The following is a 23,372-nucleotide window of genomic DNA, read 5'->3' as shown; positions in this document are numbered from 1 at the left end:
AGGCTGGTTAGGCCACAGCTGGGATTTTGTGTACAGTTCTGGTTACCACATTACAAGGAGGACATAATTGCTCTGGAGAGAGTGCAGAGGAGATTTACAAAAATGTTGCCAGAGCTTGAAAATTGCAGCTATGAGGAGAGATTGGCTAGGCTAGGGTTATTTTCCTTAGAACAGAGGAGGCTAAGGGGTGACCTAATTGAGGCGTACAGAATTATGAGGGGTCAAGATAGGGTAGGCAGGAAAGACTTGTTTCCCCTAGCTGAGGGGTCAATTACCAGGGGGCATAGATGTAAGGTGATTGGTAGAAGGATTAGAGGGGACATGAGGAAAACCTTTTCACCCAGAGGGTGGTGGGCATCCGGAATTCACAGCCTAAGTTGGTGGTTGAGGCTGAAACGCCCAACTCATTTAAAAGGTACCTGGGTCTGCATCTGAAGTGCTGTAACCTGCAAGGCGACAGACCAGGTGCTGGAACGTGGGATTAAAATGAGCAGCTAGTTTCTTTTCCCTCTTGTTGGCCGGCACAGACACGATGGGCTGAATGGCCTCTTTCTGCACCATAACTTTTCTATGGTTCTATGGTTTCTATGCATTTGATATTTCTCACAGAATGCTGTGTGTTCCTAAGTTGTCATATGGAAACTAACAGGGAAACTGGAGAAATAGAAAATTTGGTAAAGGGAAAAATGATGGCTTGAGGGAAAAGACAGATGTGGGTTAAGTTAGCGAAAGTGATAACTTAGAGCCTTGAAGTGAAGCAAAGAAAGTAGTATATTCCCATTGTCATAAACCTGAAAATGTCAAAACGGCTTGTTGGAAGCTAAGAGGTAAATCAGTTGCAGTAGCAGAGATGCTCAAGAAGTCTTCAGAAAAGACTGATTTACAGAAGGTATTGAATGATAAAACAGTGATACAGATGAAACGTGTTCCCTCAGAACCTAACAGAATGGGGAATATGGCTCAAGATTGTCAAGGAGATTCTTTCTTGAAAACTGCTAAATTGAATTAGGTTATTGGAGGTTTTAGAGGTTTTGTCTCTAAGAGAGAAGTATTCCCTTACTCCTCTGACGAAACAAGTAAACAAATTAACATCTTAAGGGATATTGGGACAAATCAGTCATTGTTGATGATCCAAATTGTGTTCCAGATTGTGCAAAAAGTATTAACAGGGGCTATTTATGGGACTTATGAACCGGTTCCCTTGTTTAAAACCAAATAACTAAGTGACTTAGTAAACTGAATTGTTATGGTGGGAATTTTTCCTAGTTTACCCATGGAAGGGATAGGTTTTATACTGGGGAACGATTTGGCAAGTTTGAAATTCTTACTACCTCAGAGTTTCAAGGGAGCCAGCTGAGGTGAGCGAAACAGAGACTTTGCAGGAGGAACATCCTGGACTGTTTCCCAATTGCATGGTAGCTAGGGCCCAAACTCGTTAAGGTGAGACAGGACGAAGTGGAAAAACCACTAGCCCAGGACCAAGAAAAGTTAGTATCAGAAATACAAGAATGTCATAGGCTGCATGAGGAATTAGGCTCTACTAAGGAAAAGCTGATTAGGGTAGAGAACTAACTTTCACGCACAAAAGATGAGTTTGCTAATGAAAAATAAGAAATGGCAAGAATGCTTGAGTGTCGGTCACAGGAAGCAGAACACGTAAATGAGGACCTGAAATGTCTAAATGATAAACCCACACAAGCAAATTCAACAAAGATAGATCTTCAATTAAAACTTAATGAGCTTTAAGTATCAGAAGTCTTTATTAAGTATTAAGAACAGTTGGCTGAATGCCAAAATAAAAACCAAGACCGATGAACTACTGGAACTTCGTTGTGAAAAAAGCAATGAAATTCTTGAACTCCAATGCAATCTGGGGAACAAAAAAGATGAAATGTGCAATATGGAAGAGCAGATCCAAATTTTAAAAGCAAATAAGGAAAATTTTAAGAAACAGATTGAGCCTCTAACGAGTGAATTGAAAGAGTCTATGGAGCGGTTAAAGAAAAGATTCCAAAATGAACGGAATGCCCATGTGAAGTTGTTGAACTTGTATAAGGTTTCAGCAGATGACTCTGAAACAAAGGTAACTGACCCCACCAGGGCAGTTGGCAGAGTAGAACAATCCCGACTCAGGTGAAAATCCAGGCCTATAAGAGCTTTCACAAGTATATAAAAAGGAGAGTAGATAAAGTAAACATTGGTCCCTTACAGCAGAGACAGGAGAAATCATCATGGGAATAAAGAAATGGCAGAGATGTTAAACAAATATTTTGTGTCTGTCTTCACAGTAAAATACATAAATTACATACCAGAAAAAAAGGGCAACAAAGGGACTAATAGGAGTCAGGATCTTAAGGTAATTAATATCAGCTGAGGACAAGTATTAGAGAAACTTAAGGAACTGAAAACCAACAAATCCCCAGGCCTGATGGCCTACATCCTAAGATTCTAAAAGGGTAATTGAATGCAGTTGGTTTTGATTTTCCAAAATTACCTCGATTCTTCAACGGTCCCAATGAATTATAAGTTAGCAAGTGTAACACCGCTGTTCAAGAAAGGAGTGAGAGAGAAAACAGGGAACTACAAGCCAATTAAGCCTGACATCAGTCACTGGCAAAATGCTTGAATGTACTATTAAGGAAGTCTTAACAATGCACAAACAAAATAATATGATCGGACAAAGTCAATGTGGTTTTGTGAACGGGAAACTGTATTTGATGAATCTATTAGAGCTTGCTGAAGATGTAACTAGTAGTGTAGGTGAAGGGGAACCGGTAGATGTATTACTCTTGGATTTCCGAAAGGCATTCAATAAGATGCCACACAAAAGGGCTCATGGAATTGGGAATAATACATTAGCAGGAATGTAGGATTGGTTAACAGACAAGAAGCATACAGTAGGGATAAACGGGCATTTTCGAGTTCGTTGGTTATAACTAATGGAGTGCAGCAAGGATCAGTGCTCAGGCTCCAGCTATTTATAATCTATATGAATGACTTAAATGAAGAGACCGAGTAATATAATTAAGTTTGCTGACTATGAGGAGGACACAAAGAGTCTGCAAAGAGATATAGCCAGGCTCAGTGAGTGGACAACAAGGTGACAGGTGGGAATATATTGTAGGGAAGTGTGAGGTTATGCACTTTAGGAGCAAGAATGGAGTACCAGAATATTTTTAAAAGGCATTAAACTTTGAAATGTTCATGTTCAGAAAGATTTAGGTGTACTCATACAAGGAACACTAAGTTAGCATGGAGTTACAGCAAGCAATTAGGAAGACAAATGAAATGTTGAGCTCACGGTATTGGGGATAATGTATTAGCATGGATTGAGGATTGGTTAGTTTACAGAAGACAGAGTCGGGATTAATGGGTCTTTTTCAGGTTGGAAAGACGTAACTAGTGAAGTGCCACAAGGATCAGTCTTAGGTCCTCAATTATTTACTATCTATATTAATGACTTGGAGGAGGGGGCAGAGAGTGATGTACCCAAATTTGCTGATGATACAAAAATAGGTGGGAGGGCATGTTGTGATGAGGACATAAGGAATCTGCAAGGGGATATAGATAGAGGTTGAGTGAGTGGGCAAAAATCTGGCAGATGGGGTTTAATGTAGGAAAGTGTGAGGTCGTGCACTTTGGTAGGAAAAATCAAAAGGCAGACTATTATTTAAATGGAGAGAGACTCCAAAAAAGTGCAGCACAGAGGGAGCTGGGTGTTCTTGTGCATGAAACACAGAAAGTTCGCATGCAGGTGCAGTAAGTAATTAAGAAGGTAAATGGAATTTTGGCCTGTATTGCTAGGGGGGTTGGAGATTAAAAATAGGGAAGTCTTGTTGTAACTGTACAGGGTGTTGGTGAGGCCGCACCTGGAGCACTGTGTACAGTTTTGGTCCCGTATTTAAGAAAGGATATACTGGCGTTGGAGGCAGTTCAAAAGAGATTCACCAAGCCGATTCCTGGGATGAAGGGGTTGACTTATCAAGAACGGCTAAACAAGTTAGGCCTTTATTCATTAGAGTTTAGACGATGAGGGGTGATCTTATTGAAACGTACAAGATTCTGAGGGGGCTTGACAGGGTAGATGTTGTGAAGATGTTTCCACTAGTGGGGGAATCTCGAACTAGGGGACATAGTTACAGAATAAGGGAGCACTCATTTAAAACTGAGATGTGAAGGAATTCCTTCTCTCAGAGGGTAGTGAATGTCTGGAATTCTCTACCCCAGAGAGTTGTGGAGGCTAGATTACTGAAAGTACTTAAAGGGGAGGTAGGTAGATTTTTGAAACATCGGGGAGTTGAAGGCTATGAGGAGCTGGCACAAAAGAGGAATTGAGGCCTGGGACAGATCAGCAATGATCTTATTGAATGGTGGGGCAGGCTTGAGGGGTCGAATGGCCTATTCCTGCTCCTATTTATTATGTTCCTATGTTATGTTTTTTGCAAGGGGAATGGAGTACAACACTAAGAAAGTCTCCTACAATGGCTTTGGGCTTTGATGAGACCACAAGTGGAGTACTGCCTGCAGTTTTGGTCTCCACATCTAAGGAAGAATATACTTGTATTGGGGGCAATACAGCAAATGCTGATCCGACTGGTTCCTGGGATGAGAGGATTGTCCTATGATGAGAGGCTGCGTAAATTGGGCCGACACACTCTGGTGTTCAGAAGAATGAGAGGCGATTCTCATCGAAATATACAAGATCCTGAAGGGGCTTGAAAGGATAGAGCTTGTTTGGCTGGGGAATATAGAACACAGAGGCACAGCTTTGAAACATCCTGAAGTTATTAAGGGTGCTATCCGAATGCAAGTTCTATCCTTTCCTTGTTTATTTCCTTTTTAATCCAAACCCATGAACGTCACCATCTAGAAGGGCAAGGGCAGCAGACACGTGGTAATACCACCACCTGCAAATTCCCCTCCAAGCCACACACCATCCTGACTTGGAAATACATCACCATTCCTTCCTGTCAAAATCCTGGAACAGCACTGTGAATGGACCGACGCCACATGGACAGCAGCGGTTCTGGAAGGCAGCTCACCACCACCTTCTTAAGGGCAATTAGGGGTGGGCAGTAAATGCTGGCCCAGCCAGTGACACTCACATCCCATGAACGAATATAAAAAAATCAGTTACACTCATGTGAAAAAATAGCAATTTACCAACTTTGGTAGAATTTGGCTAATTAAGGGAACATAGATTTGTCAAACATAAATAGGGGTCAAAACATAAAAACAAAAAACTGCGGATGCTGGAAATCCAAAACAAAAACAGAATTACCTGGAAAAACTCAGCAGGTCTGGCAGCATCGGTGGAGAAGAATAAAGTTGACGTTTTGAGTCCTCATGACCCTTCAACAGAACTGAGTAAAATTAGGAGAGGGGTGAAATATAAGCTGGTTTAAGGTGGTGGGGGGGGGAGGGGTTGTAGGGACAAGCAAGCAGTGATAGGAGCAGATAATCAAAAGATGTCACAGATAAAAGATCAAAGAGGTGTTGAATGTGGTGATATTATCTAAGAGAATGTGCTAATTAAGAATGGATGGCAGGACACACAAGGTACAGCTCTAGTGGGGGTGGGGTGAAATAAGACTAACAGGGCATAAAAGGTATAAATTTAAAAACAATGGAAATAGGTGGGAAAAGAAAAATCTATATAAATTATTGGAAAAAACAAAAGGGAGGGGGAAGAAACGGAAAGGGGGTGTGGATGGAGGAGGGAGTTCAAGATCTAAAGTTGTTGAATTCAATATTCAGTCCGGAAGGCTGTAAAGTGCCTAGTCGGAAGATGATGTGCTGTTCCTCCAGTTTGCGTTGAGCTTCACTGGAACAATACAGCAAGCTAAGGACAGACATGTGGGCAAGAGAGCAGGGTGGAGTGTTAAAATGGCAAGCGACAGAGAGGTTTGGGTCATTCTTGCGGACAGACCGCAGGTGTTCTGCAAAGCGGTCACCCAGTTTACGTTTGGTCTCTCCAATGTAGAGGAGACCGCATTGGGAGCAACGAATGCAGTAGACTAAGTTGGGGGAAATGCAAGTGAAATGCTGCTTCACTTGAAAGGAGTGTTTGGGCCCTTGGACGGTGAGGAGAGAGGAAGTGAAGGGGCAGGTATTGCATCTTTTGCGTATGCATGGGGAGGTGCCGTAGGTGGCGGTTGAGGAGTAGGGGGTGATGAAGGAGTGGACCAGGGTGTCCCGGAGGGAACGATCCCTACGGAATGCCGCCGGGGGGGTGAAGGGAAGATGTGTTAGGTGGTGGCATCATGCTGGAGTTGGTGGAAATGGCGGAGGATGATCCTTTGAATGTGGAGGCTGGTGGGGTGATAAGTGAGGACAAGGGGGACCCTATCATGTTTCTGGGAGGGAGGAGAAGGCGTGAGGGCGGATCCGCGGGAGATGGGCCGGACATGGTTGAGGGCCCTGTCAACGACCGTGGGTGAAAAACCTCGGTTAAGGAAGAAGGAGGACATGTCAGAGGAACTGTTTTTGAAGGTAGCATCATCAGAACAGATGCGACGGAGGCGAAGGAACTGAGAGAATGGGATGGAGTCCTTACAGGAAGCGGGGTGTGAGGAGCTGTAGTCGAGGTAGCTGTGGGAGTCAGTAGGCTTGTAATGGATATTGGTGGACAGTCTTTTCCCGGGACAGCGTGTTTCCCGGGAATGCATGATTAATGAGGCGGAATGAGAAGGATCCAGCGTGAAAAGCTGCCATTGCGACCAACGGATAAAACGTCCTTTCTTCTGCCCACTATCGTACTTAGTGCACACCTGAGACGATTCCACCCATAGTGCATGTAGATTTTGATAAGGTGATTCCCAAAAGGCTTGTTGCAAAAATTTAGGTCCATAAGAGGAAATGTAGCAGCATGGATAGAAAGTTGATTGATGGACAGGAACACAAAGGCCAGAATCTTATCAGCTCTATAGAGGCAGGACCAGGAACAAAATTTGAAAATAGCACAGCAGCTCAACTCCCGATGAATTGCCGCCCTAAGCGATCTTGCCAGAGGCAGGCTCAATGCAACGGTAGATACCCGCAAAGCAGTGATGAGTAGCCAATTAAGTCAAATGGGGGCAAGTTCCTGATGCCACCGGGATCTTCCTGACATTTGATGAGCCACCACTGAGACCAGAGCCCAGCAGGTGCCTGGAGGTGGCCTCCCAGTGGCAGGCCAGGCGGCCGACAGTGCTTCCTCCCAATCCCCCATCAGAGCCACTGGAATAGGAAGGTGACAGCCGGGGCCATAAAGAATCCTGTCCTGCCAAACAATTGTAGCTACTTATTTTTGAATTTTCTGAAATCTATTTCATGGCGCCCTAACAGTGCCCTACCTACTTCATCAGCCCCCACCTCTCCCAGATGGGCTGCCAGCCATGCAGAGCAATGGGCCCTCTGATTGGGCCTCCTGCCTCGGAAACCCACCACAGTCCTTAGTTGGATGGTGAATGCAGAGGCGGCCTCCTAATTGGTCGCCTCCCTTAAGATCATGATGCCATGCAACCAGCCAACACCAGTGGGGTCAGGAATTGTTTTTGGTCCCAATGTCAGGAGAATTTCAAAGTTGGTAAGATTCCACCCGAAAAGTTAGTGCAAATAGATGTTGCTCAAATTAGTGAAGAATCGAAAGTTTGTGCTCCAGGATCAATACTAGATGGGTCTGTTATTTTTGTGGTATGTATGGATGATTTGAACCCGTGCCTCGGAGCACAATTTCACAAAAGTAAGGGGCTTGTCAGTCAGGAAGACCATAAGCAAATTTCAGGGGGACAGACAGGTTTGCCCAGTTCTGATGAAAGGTCACAGACCTGAAACGTTAACTCTGTTTCTCTCTCCACAGGTGCTACCATACCTGCTGAGTATTTCCAGCACTTTCTACTTTTATTTTAAGTTAACAGATGGGCAAGTAGATAGCAAACATCATTTAATGTAAATAAAAATGTGAGCTAATATATTTTGGCTGTAGAAACAAGATTTGGGGATATACATTCAATGGAAAGATGCTGAAGCATCTGGGGCTTAAGGGTTCAATATTATTCCCTCAATGTACAAGCACTGATGGATGAGGCCAAAGAAGAGGCCAATAGCATTTTAGATATTATAAATAGAGTACAAGAATAAAGAAGTAAAGCTATACAAGCTATTATTTAGGCCACATATGGAATGCAATTTCAGGTCCCCCAGAAAGGGCATTAAAGCTACAGTGCACATAGCAGAGATTCAAACAGAATGATGTCAGTTCATCAGTGGAGACATGAGGTACTTAAACAATTGCAACTGGAGCAGAATAGGCTAAGAGGATGTTTAATACAATTTCTAAATTTTTTAAGAGCTTTGACAACCTTAATAGAGAAAGTCTACTTCCTCTGGTTGGGGAGTCAGTGATAAAGGATCACTAATTTAAAATTGTAACCAAAGAGAGCAAGCAAAGGCAGAGGGTTGTTGGTATATGAACTTTTGCAACAGGCAGTGACTGAGGCAGGGAATGATTGCACCTTCTGAGGGAAAATTGGATAAATATTTCAAGCAGGCTATGTGAAGAACATGGGGCAGTATGATTAATTTTGAATTACTCTAGCAAAGAGCCAGCAAAGAAAAAATGGGACAAATGGCCTCCTGTACTATGAACATGCATAGTTCTCATTATATCATCTCACTTTTCTCTGTATTAAATTTAAACTAACATCTAGTTTCCAAATCTATTAACCTGCTTACGTTCCTGAAGTCACTTAAGATTCTTCTTTATTCATATTCATTGTTAGGTCACCTACAAATTTTTATTTTGCATCCCCATTTCTAAGTTCACATAATTTTACATGGGTCTTGCACACTCCAGCTGCATATCATCATTCACTAAGTTAAGATACAGGACCACAGTACATCAGCAAAGTGAAGTGAATTGACTGAGAGCCAGAAACTGACATATACACAGATGAGACAAGACACAGGAAATGGGAGAGCTCCAAAAAAAAGTGATAAACATTGACAAAGGAAGATGGACAGGAACAAAGCTGAAAACAGCTCGATGGAGAACAGTGTGCAAGGCCCACTCAGAGGGGAACAAAAAAAAAATGACGCAGAAAAATGTTAGAATGTTACAGATCAAAAGACTATTATGAGACACCATATTTTTCTGTCCATGAACAATGTCAGAGATCAATGACTTATAGCAAATTCACAGAAAATGCATTTTTAATTATACACCATGCACAGAAGAATGCTTCTATTATGGTGATGGCTCCAAAGCTTACACAGGCCCAGGTTTTGCTGTGAGCAGTTCACCTCGTGTACAGTTGCCCACAGACTTAACAGGCTTGGCAGCAGAGATTTCTAGTTATAGGACATCAGTTTGAATTCAGCACCCTCTACAGATGATCTGTGGTGTCTGTGAGCAAGAAAAGCAGCATGAAGGCTTCTCAACCAATCAGACAGAAGCATCCTTACATTAACAAAGCAATAAGTACCAATTTACATTTAAATCACTGAACAGAAAGTGAAATAAAGATTGGGACATGTACATGAGATTAAGGGAAATACACAAAAGTGAAAACACAAAAGCTGTAAAAACTTATTCCAATTTTATATTTTTAAAAATCTGTAACATTAATTTTCTTCTGAGGGAACAAGATTCCATTCTGTCAAATTAATTTTTCAGGTCTAGAGAGGTCATTCAGTATCAATTATCACCTACTATGTTGTTAAAAACTGAGTTACTCTTGATTCAACAAGCCCTAGCTTTTATAGCTGTTTTTAAAGGGAAGAATGGTGGGTAATTCAGCTAAGTTCATACCATGACCAGTGATCTCTGTGCAAGTTCCATTGGCAAATACTGCAATGGAGCAGGCTGTAGAAAACTTTTAACTGATAGCAATTTGCAGATTTCAGCATTTAACTGTGCATGTGCATGCACCAGAAGCTCTGCCAGTTTTACTCAGTAATAAGAACGAATGCTGACAGCTTCATCATTATTTGTACAGCAAAATCTGGGCCATCAAGTTAATGCTTTAACACTCCTAATGTTGATTAATGCTGAAAAAAAAGAGACATGCTGACGAAACTTTTCATCTTGCACTCATCAGGATAGATGCGCAATAATACCAAATCTCAAAGGGAACAGCAATTTGTACTGTGTGAGAAGAGGGTGCTGATTGGTAATATCCTAACTCCTAATATTATGAAATAGCACACCTGACAACTAACCGAGGACAATATCACAGAAAAGCCACTGCTTCAACGTCAATGAGTTTCACTATTGAACGATAAGAGCCAGGAAAAAAATGGATATGGCAAACTCACAGATGCAATGACCATTATCTTAATCCGATCGTTTTCTACATAAAATTAGCAGCCATGGCTCAGTTATTAGCACACTTGCCTCTGAATCAATAGGTGCAAGTATTCAAGACCCACTCCAAAGACCTGAACACAAAAATCTAGGCTGATACTCCTGTACAGTTCTGAGGGGGTGCAGCCCTGTCAAAGGCACAACCTATCATATGAAAAATTAAATCGAGACCCCGTCAGGTCTCTCGGGAGGGCATAAAAGATCCTGTGACACTATTTCAAAGAATAGCAGAAAAGTTGTCCCTGGTATCCCGGTCAATATTTATCCCTCAAATCAACATTACTGAAGACGACAGATGATTTGGACATTATCACATTGCTGTTTATGGGAACTTGCTGTGTGAAAAGTGTCTGCCATGTTTGCTACAACAGTGATTACACTTCAAAAGTACTTCCTTGGTTGCAGAACACTTTAGGTTGAGTACATGAAAGACATTATATAAATCCAAGTATTGCATTAAAATAAGATGGACTTCAGTAAAGAGTCAAATCTGATTTGTGTAAACAAATGAAAAGGATACAGGTAGCATGTTTCAAAACCAGCAACCTCAGGACCGAGGTCATGCCAGATTTCAGATTTTGTCAGATTACAGGTCGAGCGGTTCGGGCCATGGGCAGTTCAGTCAAACTGGGTCAGGTAATGTCAAGGGTCATCCGGAGCGCAGGAATAAACTGGTGCGCAAGCAGTGAAGGGGATACCTAGTCAGGCACCACACCGCACCAATGTAGCACCTGGCCAAATTGTCCAGGTAAATTTTTTTTTCACTCAATTAAAATTGATGCATGACACATTCTAAAAATGTTCAGTTTTCAAACAACTCCAGTTTTTGGAGCCAGCACATCCACAACTAACAAAAACATATTTTACCTTTCGCCCATTAAAGTAACTTATATTTTTTCTCAAACTGCATGTAGAATTCACCATGTTGAGCGCGGATTTAGCTGAAGATGAAATCATGTTCTGATTTTTGCTTTGCCCTAAGCGCTCCCATCCAAAAACAGTATCACAAAATATTAAAATTGGCACCCAGCAACTTACCGCTTGACAATAGTTTTCACTGCTTCTTTCTGTCCTCTAGTATATTGGGAAATCAAAACATCATTTCCTACAAAAATGAGAATTCAAATTAGTTTTATGCAAAGCTACTATAGCAAGTCACATAAGCATAATTAATCCTAAACAGCTACCTTAATACAGATTATTTTATGTCCAAGTTTGTACAGAATCAAGATCAGTGGGCAAAGTAGAAGTGCCCCTCTCTCCACCTAACCTTATGCTTGTGCTAAGAAAGGGCTAGAGGAAAACATTTCTCTCAAGATATTTTCTTTACCTCCATTCTTTAAACTGCTCCCTGCCATCCCAACGCCTACCATTCCCAACCAACATGATGAGATAACCTACGAGCAGAACTTTGCAATCACACAGTTGGAAATTCATGATAGCAACTTTATATTCTAATTTGTTTCCTTCATTGTAGAGAACAACCTTTGCCTCCTACCAGGACATCCAGGTGAAATTAGGAACAACTTCTTCTTGAGTTCTCTGCCCAAAGGCACGTCCAACCCACAATGCCACAGCCTCCACCACAGGTAGGGCAAGGAGACAGATCCTGAATCCACTTCAGCCAGAATAGAGCTCAAACCCATGCTGTTGGCAACAATCTGATCCACAATGGCTGTCCATCCAGCTGAGCCAACCACTCCACCTCCACCCCCCACCCCACCCCACCCCAAGAAGTAATTAGGAAATAGCAATCTGGGTCTACATGTAGATCTGGACATATTAGCCCAGAGCCTCCAATTTCCGAGGAACTCAGGGGAGGGGATGGTGGTGTTGGTGGTCATACCCCAATGGTACCCTAGAAGATGCTCTGGGAGACACCCCGGAAGACCCCACATAAGGACTGCACAGCAACTGCCCAGGAAGTTTAAAATTCCGATGGGCAATGACCCTGCACTGGGAACCATCTGGTACCCTGATTTAAATCAGATTCTTCGGATGGTTCCGAATGGTTCCATTAGCAGAATAGTTACCCAGGAAAAGTTAGAAGGGTTAAGACCACTTCTAACTCTTCCAACAGGGTTACAAGGGCAGAAGATGCAAAGGAACACCGCCACCTGGAAGTTCCCCTGCAAGTCACTCACCATCCTGACTTGGAAATATATCACCGCTCCTTCACTGTCACTGGGTCAAAATCCTGGGACACCCTCCCGAACAGCACTGTATATGTACCTACACCACATGGACTTCAGCAGTTCAAGAAGGCAGTTCACTACCGCCTTTTCAAGGGGAATTAGGGATGGGCAATAAATGCTGGCCTAGCCAGCAATGCCCACCTCCCATAAATTAATGAAAAAAGGTAGAAGAAAAGGATAAAGTGTCAGAGAGATGAGGAAAAATAAAAATAAATCAAGGAAAGAAATGTTGGTGGATTAGGCAGACAAGTGGCAGATGAAGTTCAATGCAAAGAAGTGTGAGGTGATCCATTTTGGCAGGATTAATATGGTGAGACAGTATAAAGGGAGACACTCTAAAGGAGAGACCCCAGTGTAAATGTACAAAGGTCATTGAAGATGGCAGGGCATGTTGAGAGAGCAGTTAGTAAAGCACATAGCATCTTAGGCTTTTTTAATAGGGGCATTGAGTACAGAGTAAGGAGGTCATGTTGAACTTGTTTAAGACACTAGTTAAGCCTCATCTGGAGTCCTGCGTTCAGTTCTGGGCGGCATACTTGAGGAAGGATGCGAAGGCATTGGAGATTCACAAGAGTGATTCCAGGGATAAAGAACCGTAGCTATGAGGATAGATTGGAGAGGTTGGGACTCTTTTCCCTGCAGAAAAGAAGGCTAAGAGGAGACTTGATAGAGGTATTCAAGGTTCTGAGAGAAATGGACTAGCTAAATAGTGTGAAGCTATTCCCACTCAGGAGAGCATCAAGAGCCAGAGGGCACAGATTCAAAATAATTGGCAAAAACATTGTGATGTGAGGAAAGATTTTTTCACCCAAAAGGTGGCTGGAATCTGGAACAAACTTCCTGAGAGGGTGGTGGAGGCAGGTTTGATCGAGGTATTCAAAAAGGAATTGGATTGCTACCCGAAAAGAAATAATGTGCAAGGTTATGGGGATAAGTCAGGGGAGTGGGAAGAGGTGGAATGCTCTTTCAGAGGGTCAGTGCAGACTCGATGGGCCAAATGGCCTCCTTCTGCACTGTAAAGGTTCTGTGGCTCAGTGAAATTTACTAAATTTGGTAGGTTAAAAGTAGAGACTGAAGTTTGTCAAATTTCCAGGACCTGATATTTTAAAACCCTGAGGTGGAAACAACGTAGGTGCAGAAATTGCAGAAGCTTTAATCATAATCTTCCAGCCGGCTCTCGGTTTAGGAATTTGTCCCTTAAATTGAATGAGCAGGAAAGAGAAACCAGGAAACTATAGATCTATTAGTCAAAAGTTTGTTGTTATCAGAAGTTACTAGATTCATTCATTAGAAGCAGGGTGACTGAGCATTTGAACTGATCAGAGCCAGCAAAGATTTGTAAAGGGAAAATCATGCCAAACTAACTGAGCTGAATTTTCTATGTAATTCAATTGGCAAGATGTGACTAGTAGTGTCCCTCCCAGGGATCTCTACTGGAGCCTCACTTTTCACTACATTTATCAATGACCTAGATGAAGGAATGGGGTGTCATAAATCCAAGTCTGCTGACAGCACTAAGTTTGATGGCACAGTAGCATAAACAGGAACAGAAAGTTTCAAAGGAACATCAATACATAAAGTGAGTGGGCAATAGCATGGCAGATGAAATTCAATGTGGGAAGTGAGAGATTCATTTGGACACAAGTAAGATAGGTCAGAGAATTTTCTAAATGGTGAGAAGCTAGGAACTGTGGAGGATTTAGATATATATAGAAATCACTAAAATCTAGTGGACAGGTACAAAAAAATTAAAAGGCTCATGAAATTGTGGTCTTTATCATAAGAGGAAAAGGTGTGCTACAGTTGTATAAAGCTCTGGTTAGGCTGCATCTGGAGTACTGCATTCAGTTCTGGACATCTTACCACAGTAACGATATACTGCCCTTGGAGGGGATGCAGAGCAGATTCACAGGACAATAATACAGTTAAAAGGGTAAAACTTTGGGGGCAAATTGCACAGTTTAGACATAAAATTTCCTGAGTTTCGACAATTAAGGAGTAATCTCATTGAAGTGTTTAAAATAAATAAAGGATTAGATGGGGTAGAGAGAGAAAATGCTTTCCACTGCTGAGGGAATCCAGAATAAGGGACATAACCTTAAAATTAGTGCTTGGCTGTTCATGGATGAAATCAGGAAACAGGCTGAATTTTGTTAGTGCAGCAGAAGTCCCCAGACAGGCCTGAAAGCGAGTCACAACCCCACTTCAACTGTCAGCGGGATCCAGGACCGCATCTTGTTAGTGGCAGCCAGCTGCTGGGGCAACCATCCCTATGAAGGACGGCTGCTTGCCCCCAGAAGCTGCTGGCGAGTCAGAGGGATGGCAGCATAGCAGCGTGAGCAGCACCACCAGAACGGTTGTCACTACTGGGGCTGCACCTGGAAGGACAGCCACAATGGAAGGACGGCTTCCTCCCAACCAGTTAAAAAGGGTGTGGGAATGTTGGGGCCAATCAGGCAGGCCCTGGTGAGGGATTGAGAGGTACAGGGAGATTGGTGAGAGGAAGCGACGCCGCTGCTTTGGGCGCAACTATTGCCATGGGGGGGGGGGGGGGTCACTTCTTGGGCCAAGGAGTGCCCGAAAAGCAGTTCCCTCATCCCGTAAGCCTGCTGGGAGACTGGCAAAGTTTACCTGGTGGTTTCCCCAAATTGTGGAGGCCATTTGTTGCTTGTAGAATTCCAGCGATGTCAGGGCCTTAAATAGCCACTTAAGTGGCTCAATTGGCCTGTTGGGGGAAGGGGGGGGTGTGCTGACAAGATCGTCTGGTAGCCGGAAGCTGGCAGACACTCCACTTCCTGCTTTCCCTTGCCATTTTACAGGACCCTGCCTCCAACCCATACCCAGAGGGCTGGTAAAATTCAGCCCTATTTCTTCACACACAGGGCTAGTGGGAATCTAAAATATTGTCTCCAAAAGGCTGCTGAGACTAGATCAATTGAAAATTTCAAAACTGAGATCAATAGATTTTAGTTAAGCATGAATTATAGGAGAAAGATACATGACAGGTGAATGGAATGAAGATACAGATGAGTCCTAACGTAACTGATTGGCAGAACAGGCTCAAGGGGTTGAATAGTCTACTCTTGTTCCTATGCTTTTAATTTCAAAATTAATCAAATGTTGCTACACAACCAATATCAGACTTACAGCACAAAATTCTTCCAAAAAGTAGCAGAGAAGTTTATCATCTGCCCTTGAAATTGCATTTCCAGTGGACTAATCATGAAGCTGAATTTACAGCAATCAGAAGCAAACTCACAACCTGTGCCATACTGCTCTATTAACTGAAAAAGGACACAAGCAGTGGGTGACACATTTTAAACTGAAAAACTGTAAATCACCAGTCCATTCCACATATTTACATTCTCAGAACATGCCACTAAGCCAATTTGAAAGTGTGCGCTCTTGATCATACCTTCGTGTCTGCTGCCATCTGCTGGTATTGTCCTGCATGTTGCTTGTTCATGATTTGAACTTGAACACTGTTTTATAAGTACAAAGACAATCAGTAAATTTTCCAAAATTTTTCAAAGACTTGCATCAATTCTACAATAATATAAAAGCAAAATACTGTAAATGCTGGAAAAACTCAGCAGGCCTAGCAGCATCTGTGGAGAGAGAAAAACAGACTGAATGTTTCAAGTCCATATGACCCTTCTTCAATTCTACAAAACTGGAATCAAGAAAAGATTTTCAAAACAAATTACTTTCTTGTTCTTCCCCATTCTTTGAGAGCATTTATTTCCCACATTGCAACAATGACTACATTTCAAAAAGCACTTAATTGGTTGTAAAATACCTTCGGTCATCCTGACATTTTTAAGTTTGGTCTATAAATCCAATACTTACTTTCTTTAACTGGGGAGTCTAGTGTTTCTATACCAGTGTATCAGTGTCACATGGCAAATGCCAAACAGTCTGCAGGAGGGACAGGGAACAGCCGGAAGTCATGGTCCATGTTGGAAGCAACAACATAGGAAGGAAAAGAGTTGAGGTAATGCAGTCAAACTTTCAACAGCAGATCCTCAAAACATGGCAATCTCAGGATTACTCTCAGTGTCACAAGCTGTTGAGGAGAGGAGTAGTAAAATAAGCCAAGTTAATGGGTGGCTGGACAAATAGTGCAGGAGGAAGGTGGAAATTCCTGAGGCAGTGAGGCTACTTCTAGTGCAGGAGGGTTATGTACAAGATGGATGGGTTACACCTAACCAATTTCACTGCACCAAGGTTAACTTATGTTGTGGATATAAAAACAGACAGTAAGAGCTTTTTTAAATATAGAAAAAGGAAGAGAGAGAGGCCAAAGTGAACATAGGCCCCTTAGAGAATGAGGCTGGGGAAATAATAATTGGGAAACCAGGAAATGACAGAGGGGTTGAATAAATACTTTGCATCAGCCTTCATGGTAGAAGATACTAATAGCGTTCCAAAAATACTAAATAATCAAAGGGCAAAAGAGGGGTGAGGAATAAATATAATATCTATCACTAGAGAAAAAATACTAGGGAAACTAATGGCGCTAAAGGCCGATAAGTCCCCATGACCTGATGGGTTGCATCCTAGGATATTAAAGGAAATAGCGACACAAATAGCGGATGCACAGGTAGTAATCTTCCAAGAATCTTTAGATTCTGAAAAAGTCCCAGAGGATTGGAACACCACCAATGTAACACCCTTATTTAAAAAGGGAGACAAAAAACAGGTAACTATGGGCCAGTTAGCTTAACATCTGTCATTGGGAAAATGTTGGAGTCTATTATAAAGGATGTAATAGCAGAGCATTTAGAAATGCATTATCTAATCAAGCAGAGTCAGCATGGCTTTATGAAGGGGAAATCATACCTAACAAATTTATTAGAATTCTTTAAGGAGATAACAAGGAGGATAGATAAAGGGGAACCAGTAGATGTAATATATTTGGATTTCCAAAAGGCGTTCGATAAAGTACCGCACATAAGGCTACTCAATGAGGTAAGAGCCCATGGTGTTGGGCGTAGTATATCAGCATGGATAGAGAATTGGCTAACTAATAGAAGACAGAGAGTTAGGATAAGGCGGCCATTTTCAGGGTGGCAACCTGTAACTAGTGGAGTGCCACAGGGAGCAGTGCTGGGGCCTCAATTATTTACAATATGTATTAATGACTTGGATGAGGGAAGTGAATGTACTATCGCCAAGTTTACGGATGACAAAAATAGATGAGAAGGCAAGTGGCAAGGATGACACAAAGAGTCTATATATGGATATAGACAGATTAAGTGAATGGGCAAAAAGTGGCAGATGGAATACAATGTGGGAAAATGTGAGGTTGTGCACTTTGGCAGAAAGAATAGAAGAGATAAATATTATTTAAATGGAGAAAGGCTGCAGAAAGCTGTAGCAGAGAGGGATTTGTGGGGTCTTCATGCATGAATCCCAAAAAGCTAACAAACAAGTGCAACAGGTAATAGGGAAGGCAAATGGAATGTTGGCCTTTATAGTAAAGGAAATGGAATATAAAAATAGGGAAGTCTTGCTAAAACTATACAAGGCACTAGGTAGCCCACACCTAGAATACTGTGGACAATTTTGGTCCCTTTATCTAAGGAAAGATGTCTTTGGAGGCAGTCCAGAGAAGGTTCACTAGGTTGATCCTGGGTATGGAGGGATTTTCTTACGAGGAGAGGTTGAGTAGGCTGGGCCTGTACTCATTAGAGTGTAGAAGAATGAGAGGTGACCTTATTGAAACATACAAAATTCTTAGGGGGCTTGACAGGGTAGATGCTGAGAGGTTGTTTTCCCTTGTGGGACAGTCTAGGACCAGAGGGAATAATCTCAGAGTAAGGGGTCGCCTATTTAAGACAGAGATGAGGAGGAATTTCTTCTCTCAGAGGGTAGTTAATCTGTGGAATTCTTTGCCACAGAGGGCTGTTGAGGCTGGGTCGTTAAGTATATTCAAGGCTGAGATAGACAGATTTTTAATCAGTAAGGGAATCAAGGGTTATGGGGAAAAGGCAGGAAAGTGGAGTTGAGGATCATCAGATCAGCCATGATCTCATTGAATGGCGGCACAGACTCAATGGCGAATGGCCTACTTCTGCTCCTACGTCTTATGGTCTTATTAGGTGGATTTAAATTAATTTGTCAGGAGGAGGCACACCAGATTGAAGCACTAGAGAGAAATAAAGTGCAGAGCACTAGGGTAGACAAATGGAATTAGAATAAAAAGCACTGTAGAATAATAAAGAAAAATAGAAGGGATCAGACAGGGGAGAAGTGCAAGGCAGACCAAGGTGGATATGGGGTACAAGTATGTAATAAATGCATAGAGCATGGTCAGTAAGGTTGGTGAGCTGCAGGTACAAATTGCCACATGGGATTATTGCTGAAAGAAGAGACATGCCTAAGCCTTTCATCTTGCACTCATCAGGACACTCGCAAGAATACCAATATAAGGAGAAAACAACAATTTATACTGAATGTGAAGAGAGTGCTGATTGGTTGGTAAGTGGAGTTGCCATGGAGTGTGCACCACTGATGGTGACTGGCAGTTAACTGCCAAGCATTGTTTGAAATTTAAAGCAGGCAGCTTGACCCTGGTTAAGTGAGTGGGCAAAGATCTGGCAAATGGAGTACAATGTGGACAAATGTGAAATTGTTCATTTTAGCAGGAAGAATAAAAAATAAGCTTATTATGTAAATGGTGAGAAATTGAGGAGCTCTGATTTCAGAGGGATCTGGGTGTCCTGGTGCATGAATCACAAAAGGTTTGTTTGCCGGTATGGCAAGTAATTAGGAATGCTAATAGAATGTTGTCATTTATTGAGAGGGGAATTGATTACAAAAGTAGGAGGGTTATGTTTCAATTGTACAGGGCATTGTTGAGGCCACATCTGGAGTACAGTGCTGGTCTCCTTATTTAAAGAAAGATGAAAATGCATTAGAAGCCGTTCAGAGAAGGTTTACTAGACTAATACCAGGAATGGGCGGTTGTCTTATGAGTGGAGGCTGGACAGGCTCGGCTTGCATCCACTGGAGTTTAGAAGAGTAAGAGGCGACTTGACTGAAACATACAAGATCCTGGAGGGATCTTAACAGGGTAAATGTGGAGAGGATGTTACCTCATGCCGGAGAATCTAGAACTAGGGGTCACTGTTTAAAAATAAGTGGTCACTCATTTAAGATAGCAATGGGGAGAAAATTTTTCTCTCAAGGAGGGTTGAGAGTCTTTGGAACTCTCTGTCTCAAAAGACAGTGAAAGCAGAGACTTTAAACATTTTCAAGATCGAGCTAGGTAGATTCTTGATTAACAAGGTTATTGGGGTAGGCAGGAATGTGGGTTGAGGTTACATTCAGATCAGCCATGGTCTTATTGAATGGCGGAGAGGGCTTGAGGGACCTACTCCTACTCCTAATTCGTATGTTTGTATGCCCTGATTGGTCAAGGCGTTGCCCTGAGGAATGAGTCAGCGAGTGGCTGTCACTTACTTTGTTTAGCTGAAACAGGCACAATGTATGTACATGTTCTTTCTGTCTGCAAAGAACAGGGCCCTGTGTATTAATATATGTAATTTCCAGTACACGCAAATGCGCCACACTGCGAACCCAACTGACAATTTTAAGTTGGTTGTCAGCACAATTCTTAGCTTATTGAGGATTATTTAGCAAATGTTGTCCAATTGTGGAATCACATCTAATGTTCGATACTGTATTTTGAGTTTTGCAAGCACAAGCTGGTTGATATCAAGCAAACTCATGAAAGAGCCTAAGGCCGTCACTTGCGGCCCTGACAATTGCCCAGTCTACCTCAGATTACCCTTGAAGGTCAAGGTATCTCAAGAATTTGGGCAACAGGTGAAGCTAGCTGTTTCACGCTGCTATACAGTAGCAACACAAGAGGTATTCACCACTAACAGGATGCTGCCATCAGGCCAAAAAGACGTTCTGCCTATCACACAAATGAGTAACGTGGTATATTAATTTCGGTGCCGGTGTGATGTTCGGTATGTAAGCCATTCGTCCCAAAGACTGGCAGGACATATAAAGTAGCATGGCCCAGCCCGCTGCAATCGGCAGGCTACAGACCATACCCAACCAGCCCATGCCTGCAAAACTCAAAACACAGTGCCCAACATTAGATGTGATTCCACATTGGACAACATTTGCTAAATAATCCTCAATGAGCCAAGAATTATGCTGACAGCCAATTTAAGGTTGTCAGTCGGGCTCGCAGTGTGGCACATTTGCTTGTACTGGAAACTACATATATTAATACACAGGGCCCCTTTGCAGACAGAAAAAATATGTACATACATTGCGCCTGTTTCAGTTAAACAAAACAAGTGACAGCCATTCGCTGACTCGTTCCTCAGGGCAATGCCTTGACCAATCAGGGTCAGGCTGACTGGTTTAAATTTCAAACAATGCTTGGCAGTTAACTGTCAGTCACCATTAGTAGTGCATTCTCCATGGCAACGCCATTTGCCAACCAATTAGCTCTCTCTTCACATACAGTATAAATTTTTGTTTTCCCTTATATTAGTATTCTTGCACGCGTCCTGATGAATGCAAGATAAAACGCTTAGACATGTCTCTTTTCTCAGCAATACTCAACTTCTGTGCTACCAAACGACGACATGGGATTATGACAATAGTAGCGATAACTGAGACCTGGCTCCAACAAGGGGAGGATTGGGAACTTAATATTCCTGGTTAATAGATAGTCAGGAAAGTGAGGGAGGGGTGGCAGTATTGAAAAGGAATGATGTACTTGAATGTCCAAAGACAGAATCTATTTGGTTGGAATAGGAGCTATAGCTCCAGTAGCTATAACAGAGCTATTATTGCGCTGGGTGATTACTATATGTCACCAAATAATAGGAAGGAGGTAGAAGAATAAATTTGCAGGAAAAATCCATACAAGAATTATAGATTAGGGGGAAATGGGAAATTCAATTATCGTAACATAGACTGGTAAAATGACAGTGTTAAAGGCAAAGGGGAGGAATTCCTGAAATGTGTACAAGGGGACTTTCTTGATCAGCATGTTTGCAGCCTAACAGAGAAAGAAGCAGTTCTGGGTCTGGTTCTGGGTACTGAAGTGGGGCAAGTGGATCATGTTTCAGTGGTGAAGTTTTTGGATTACAGTGAGCACAATATTAGGATTTGAGTAGTTATGGAGAAGTACAAAGAGCGATCAAATGTAAAAATGCTCAACTACATGAGGACTAATTTCAGTGAGTTTAAAAATATTCTGGTCCAGGTGGATTGGAATCAAATACTGACACATTAAACAATAAATGAGCATTTGGGGCCTTCAAAGAGGAGATCGATCCGGTACCAACTAGTCACGTTCCAACAAAGGCAAAAGGAAAGGACCCCAAAGTTGGAGCTCCCTGGATGACTAAAGATATAATGAGATACAAACGAAACAGGAAAAGAAAGCTTATGCTAAATGTCAGACCCATAATACAAGGGAGAACCAGGTCAATATAGAATATACAGAGAATTGAAAAAGGAAATTAGAAGGGTAAAATGTAGGAATGGATTAAACAATATTACAAACGCAAAACACTGTGGGTGCTGGATATCTGAAATAAAAACAGAAAATGTTGGAGATGTTCATCAGGTCTAGCAGCATCTGTGGAGCGAGAAACAGAATGAACAGAGTGATAACCTTTTAACAGAGATAACTCTGTTTTGCTCTCTCTTCAGATGCTGCCAGACCTGCTGATCATTTCCAGCATTTTCTGTTTTTATTATATGAGAATGGATTAGCAGGTAACATAAAAAGGGAACTCATAAGTCTTTAATAAACATATAAATAGTTTTTAAAAAGTGGTCAAAGGAAGGACGGGGCTAATTAGGGAACAAAATGGAGATATTCTAGTGGAGGCAGAAGGCATGGCTCATATACGAAATGAGTACTTTGCATCTGTCTTTATAAGAACATAAGAAATAGGAGCAGAAGTAGGCCATATGGCCCTCAAACCTTCTCCATCATTCAGTAAAAATACAGCTGATCTTCTATCTCAAATCCACTTTCCCACCCTGCCTCTTATATCTTTGGTTCCCTTAATGTCCAAAAATCCATTGGTCTCACTCTTAAATATTCTCAACGATGAGTATCCGCAGCCCTCTGGAGTACAATATAAAGATTCACAACTCTGAGTGGTGATTTCTCCTCACCTCAGTTCTAAATGACCGACCCCTTATCCTGAGACTAATCTAGACTCTCCTGCCAGGGAAACAGCCTCTCAGCCTCTACTCTGTCAATCCCTCGACAAATCTTTTATGTTTCAATGAGAACACCTATTGTTCTTCAAAAATCCAGAGAATATAGGTGCAATCTCTCCTCATGGGCCAACCTGCTCATCCCAGAAATCAATCTAATGAACCTTCATTGCACCCCCTTGAAAGCAAGTATAAGCTTCCTTAGGTGCAGAGATCAAAAGTGTACACAGCACTCCAGATGTGGTCTCACCAAAGCCCTATAAACAACAAGACTTCCTTATTCGTATCCTCTAACTCCCTTGCGATAAAGGTTAATACACTATCTGCCTTCCTAATAGCTTGCTGTACATGCATATTAACTTTGTGCTTCATGTACAAGGACACCCAATCCCTCTGAACATAAATCTTTGCTTCTATTATTCCTACCAAAGTGGATAATTTTACATTTCCTCATTTGTGCACTTCTTGTCCACTCACTTAACTTGTCTATATCCCTTTACGTACTTCTCACAGCTTATTTTCTCACAGACTTGTATCGATAGAAAACTTGGGATACATTATCTGAAAAGGAAATATTTGCAGGGCTACAGGGCAACGGCTGAGCAGTGGCACTAGGTGAA

The 23,372-nt window shown here is 42.1% G+C and overlaps 1 protein-coding gene across 1 annotated transcript in view; it reads right to left on the bottom strand.

Moving 5' to 3' along the window:
* kiaa0586 (KIAA0586 ortholog) overlaps positions 1-23,372 on the bottom strand; it is a 657,376-nt gene that overhangs the window by 619,140 nt on the left and 14,864 nt on the right. Inside the window, exons 3-4 of the mRNA XM_078562702.1 lie at positions 15,956-16,022; positions 11,384-11,450 (exon numbers count right to left, since the gene is read on the bottom strand). Of these exons, the coding sequence (XP_078418828.1) occupies positions 11,384-11,450; positions 15,956-16,022 (134 nt within the window). The remainder of the gene's footprint in view (positions 1-11,383; positions 11,451-15,955; positions 16,023-23,372) is intronic.

This window comes from Cetorhinus maximus, chromosome 18 (assembly GCF_964194155.1).
Source record: "Cetorhinus maximus chromosome 18, sCetMax3.hap1.1, whole genome shotgun sequence".
NCBI classification, from domain to species: domain Eukaryota; kingdom Metazoa; phylum Chordata; class Chondrichthyes; order Lamniformes; family Cetorhinidae; genus Cetorhinus; species Cetorhinus maximus.
This window is presented reverse-complemented; position numbering and strand designations above follow the sequence as displayed.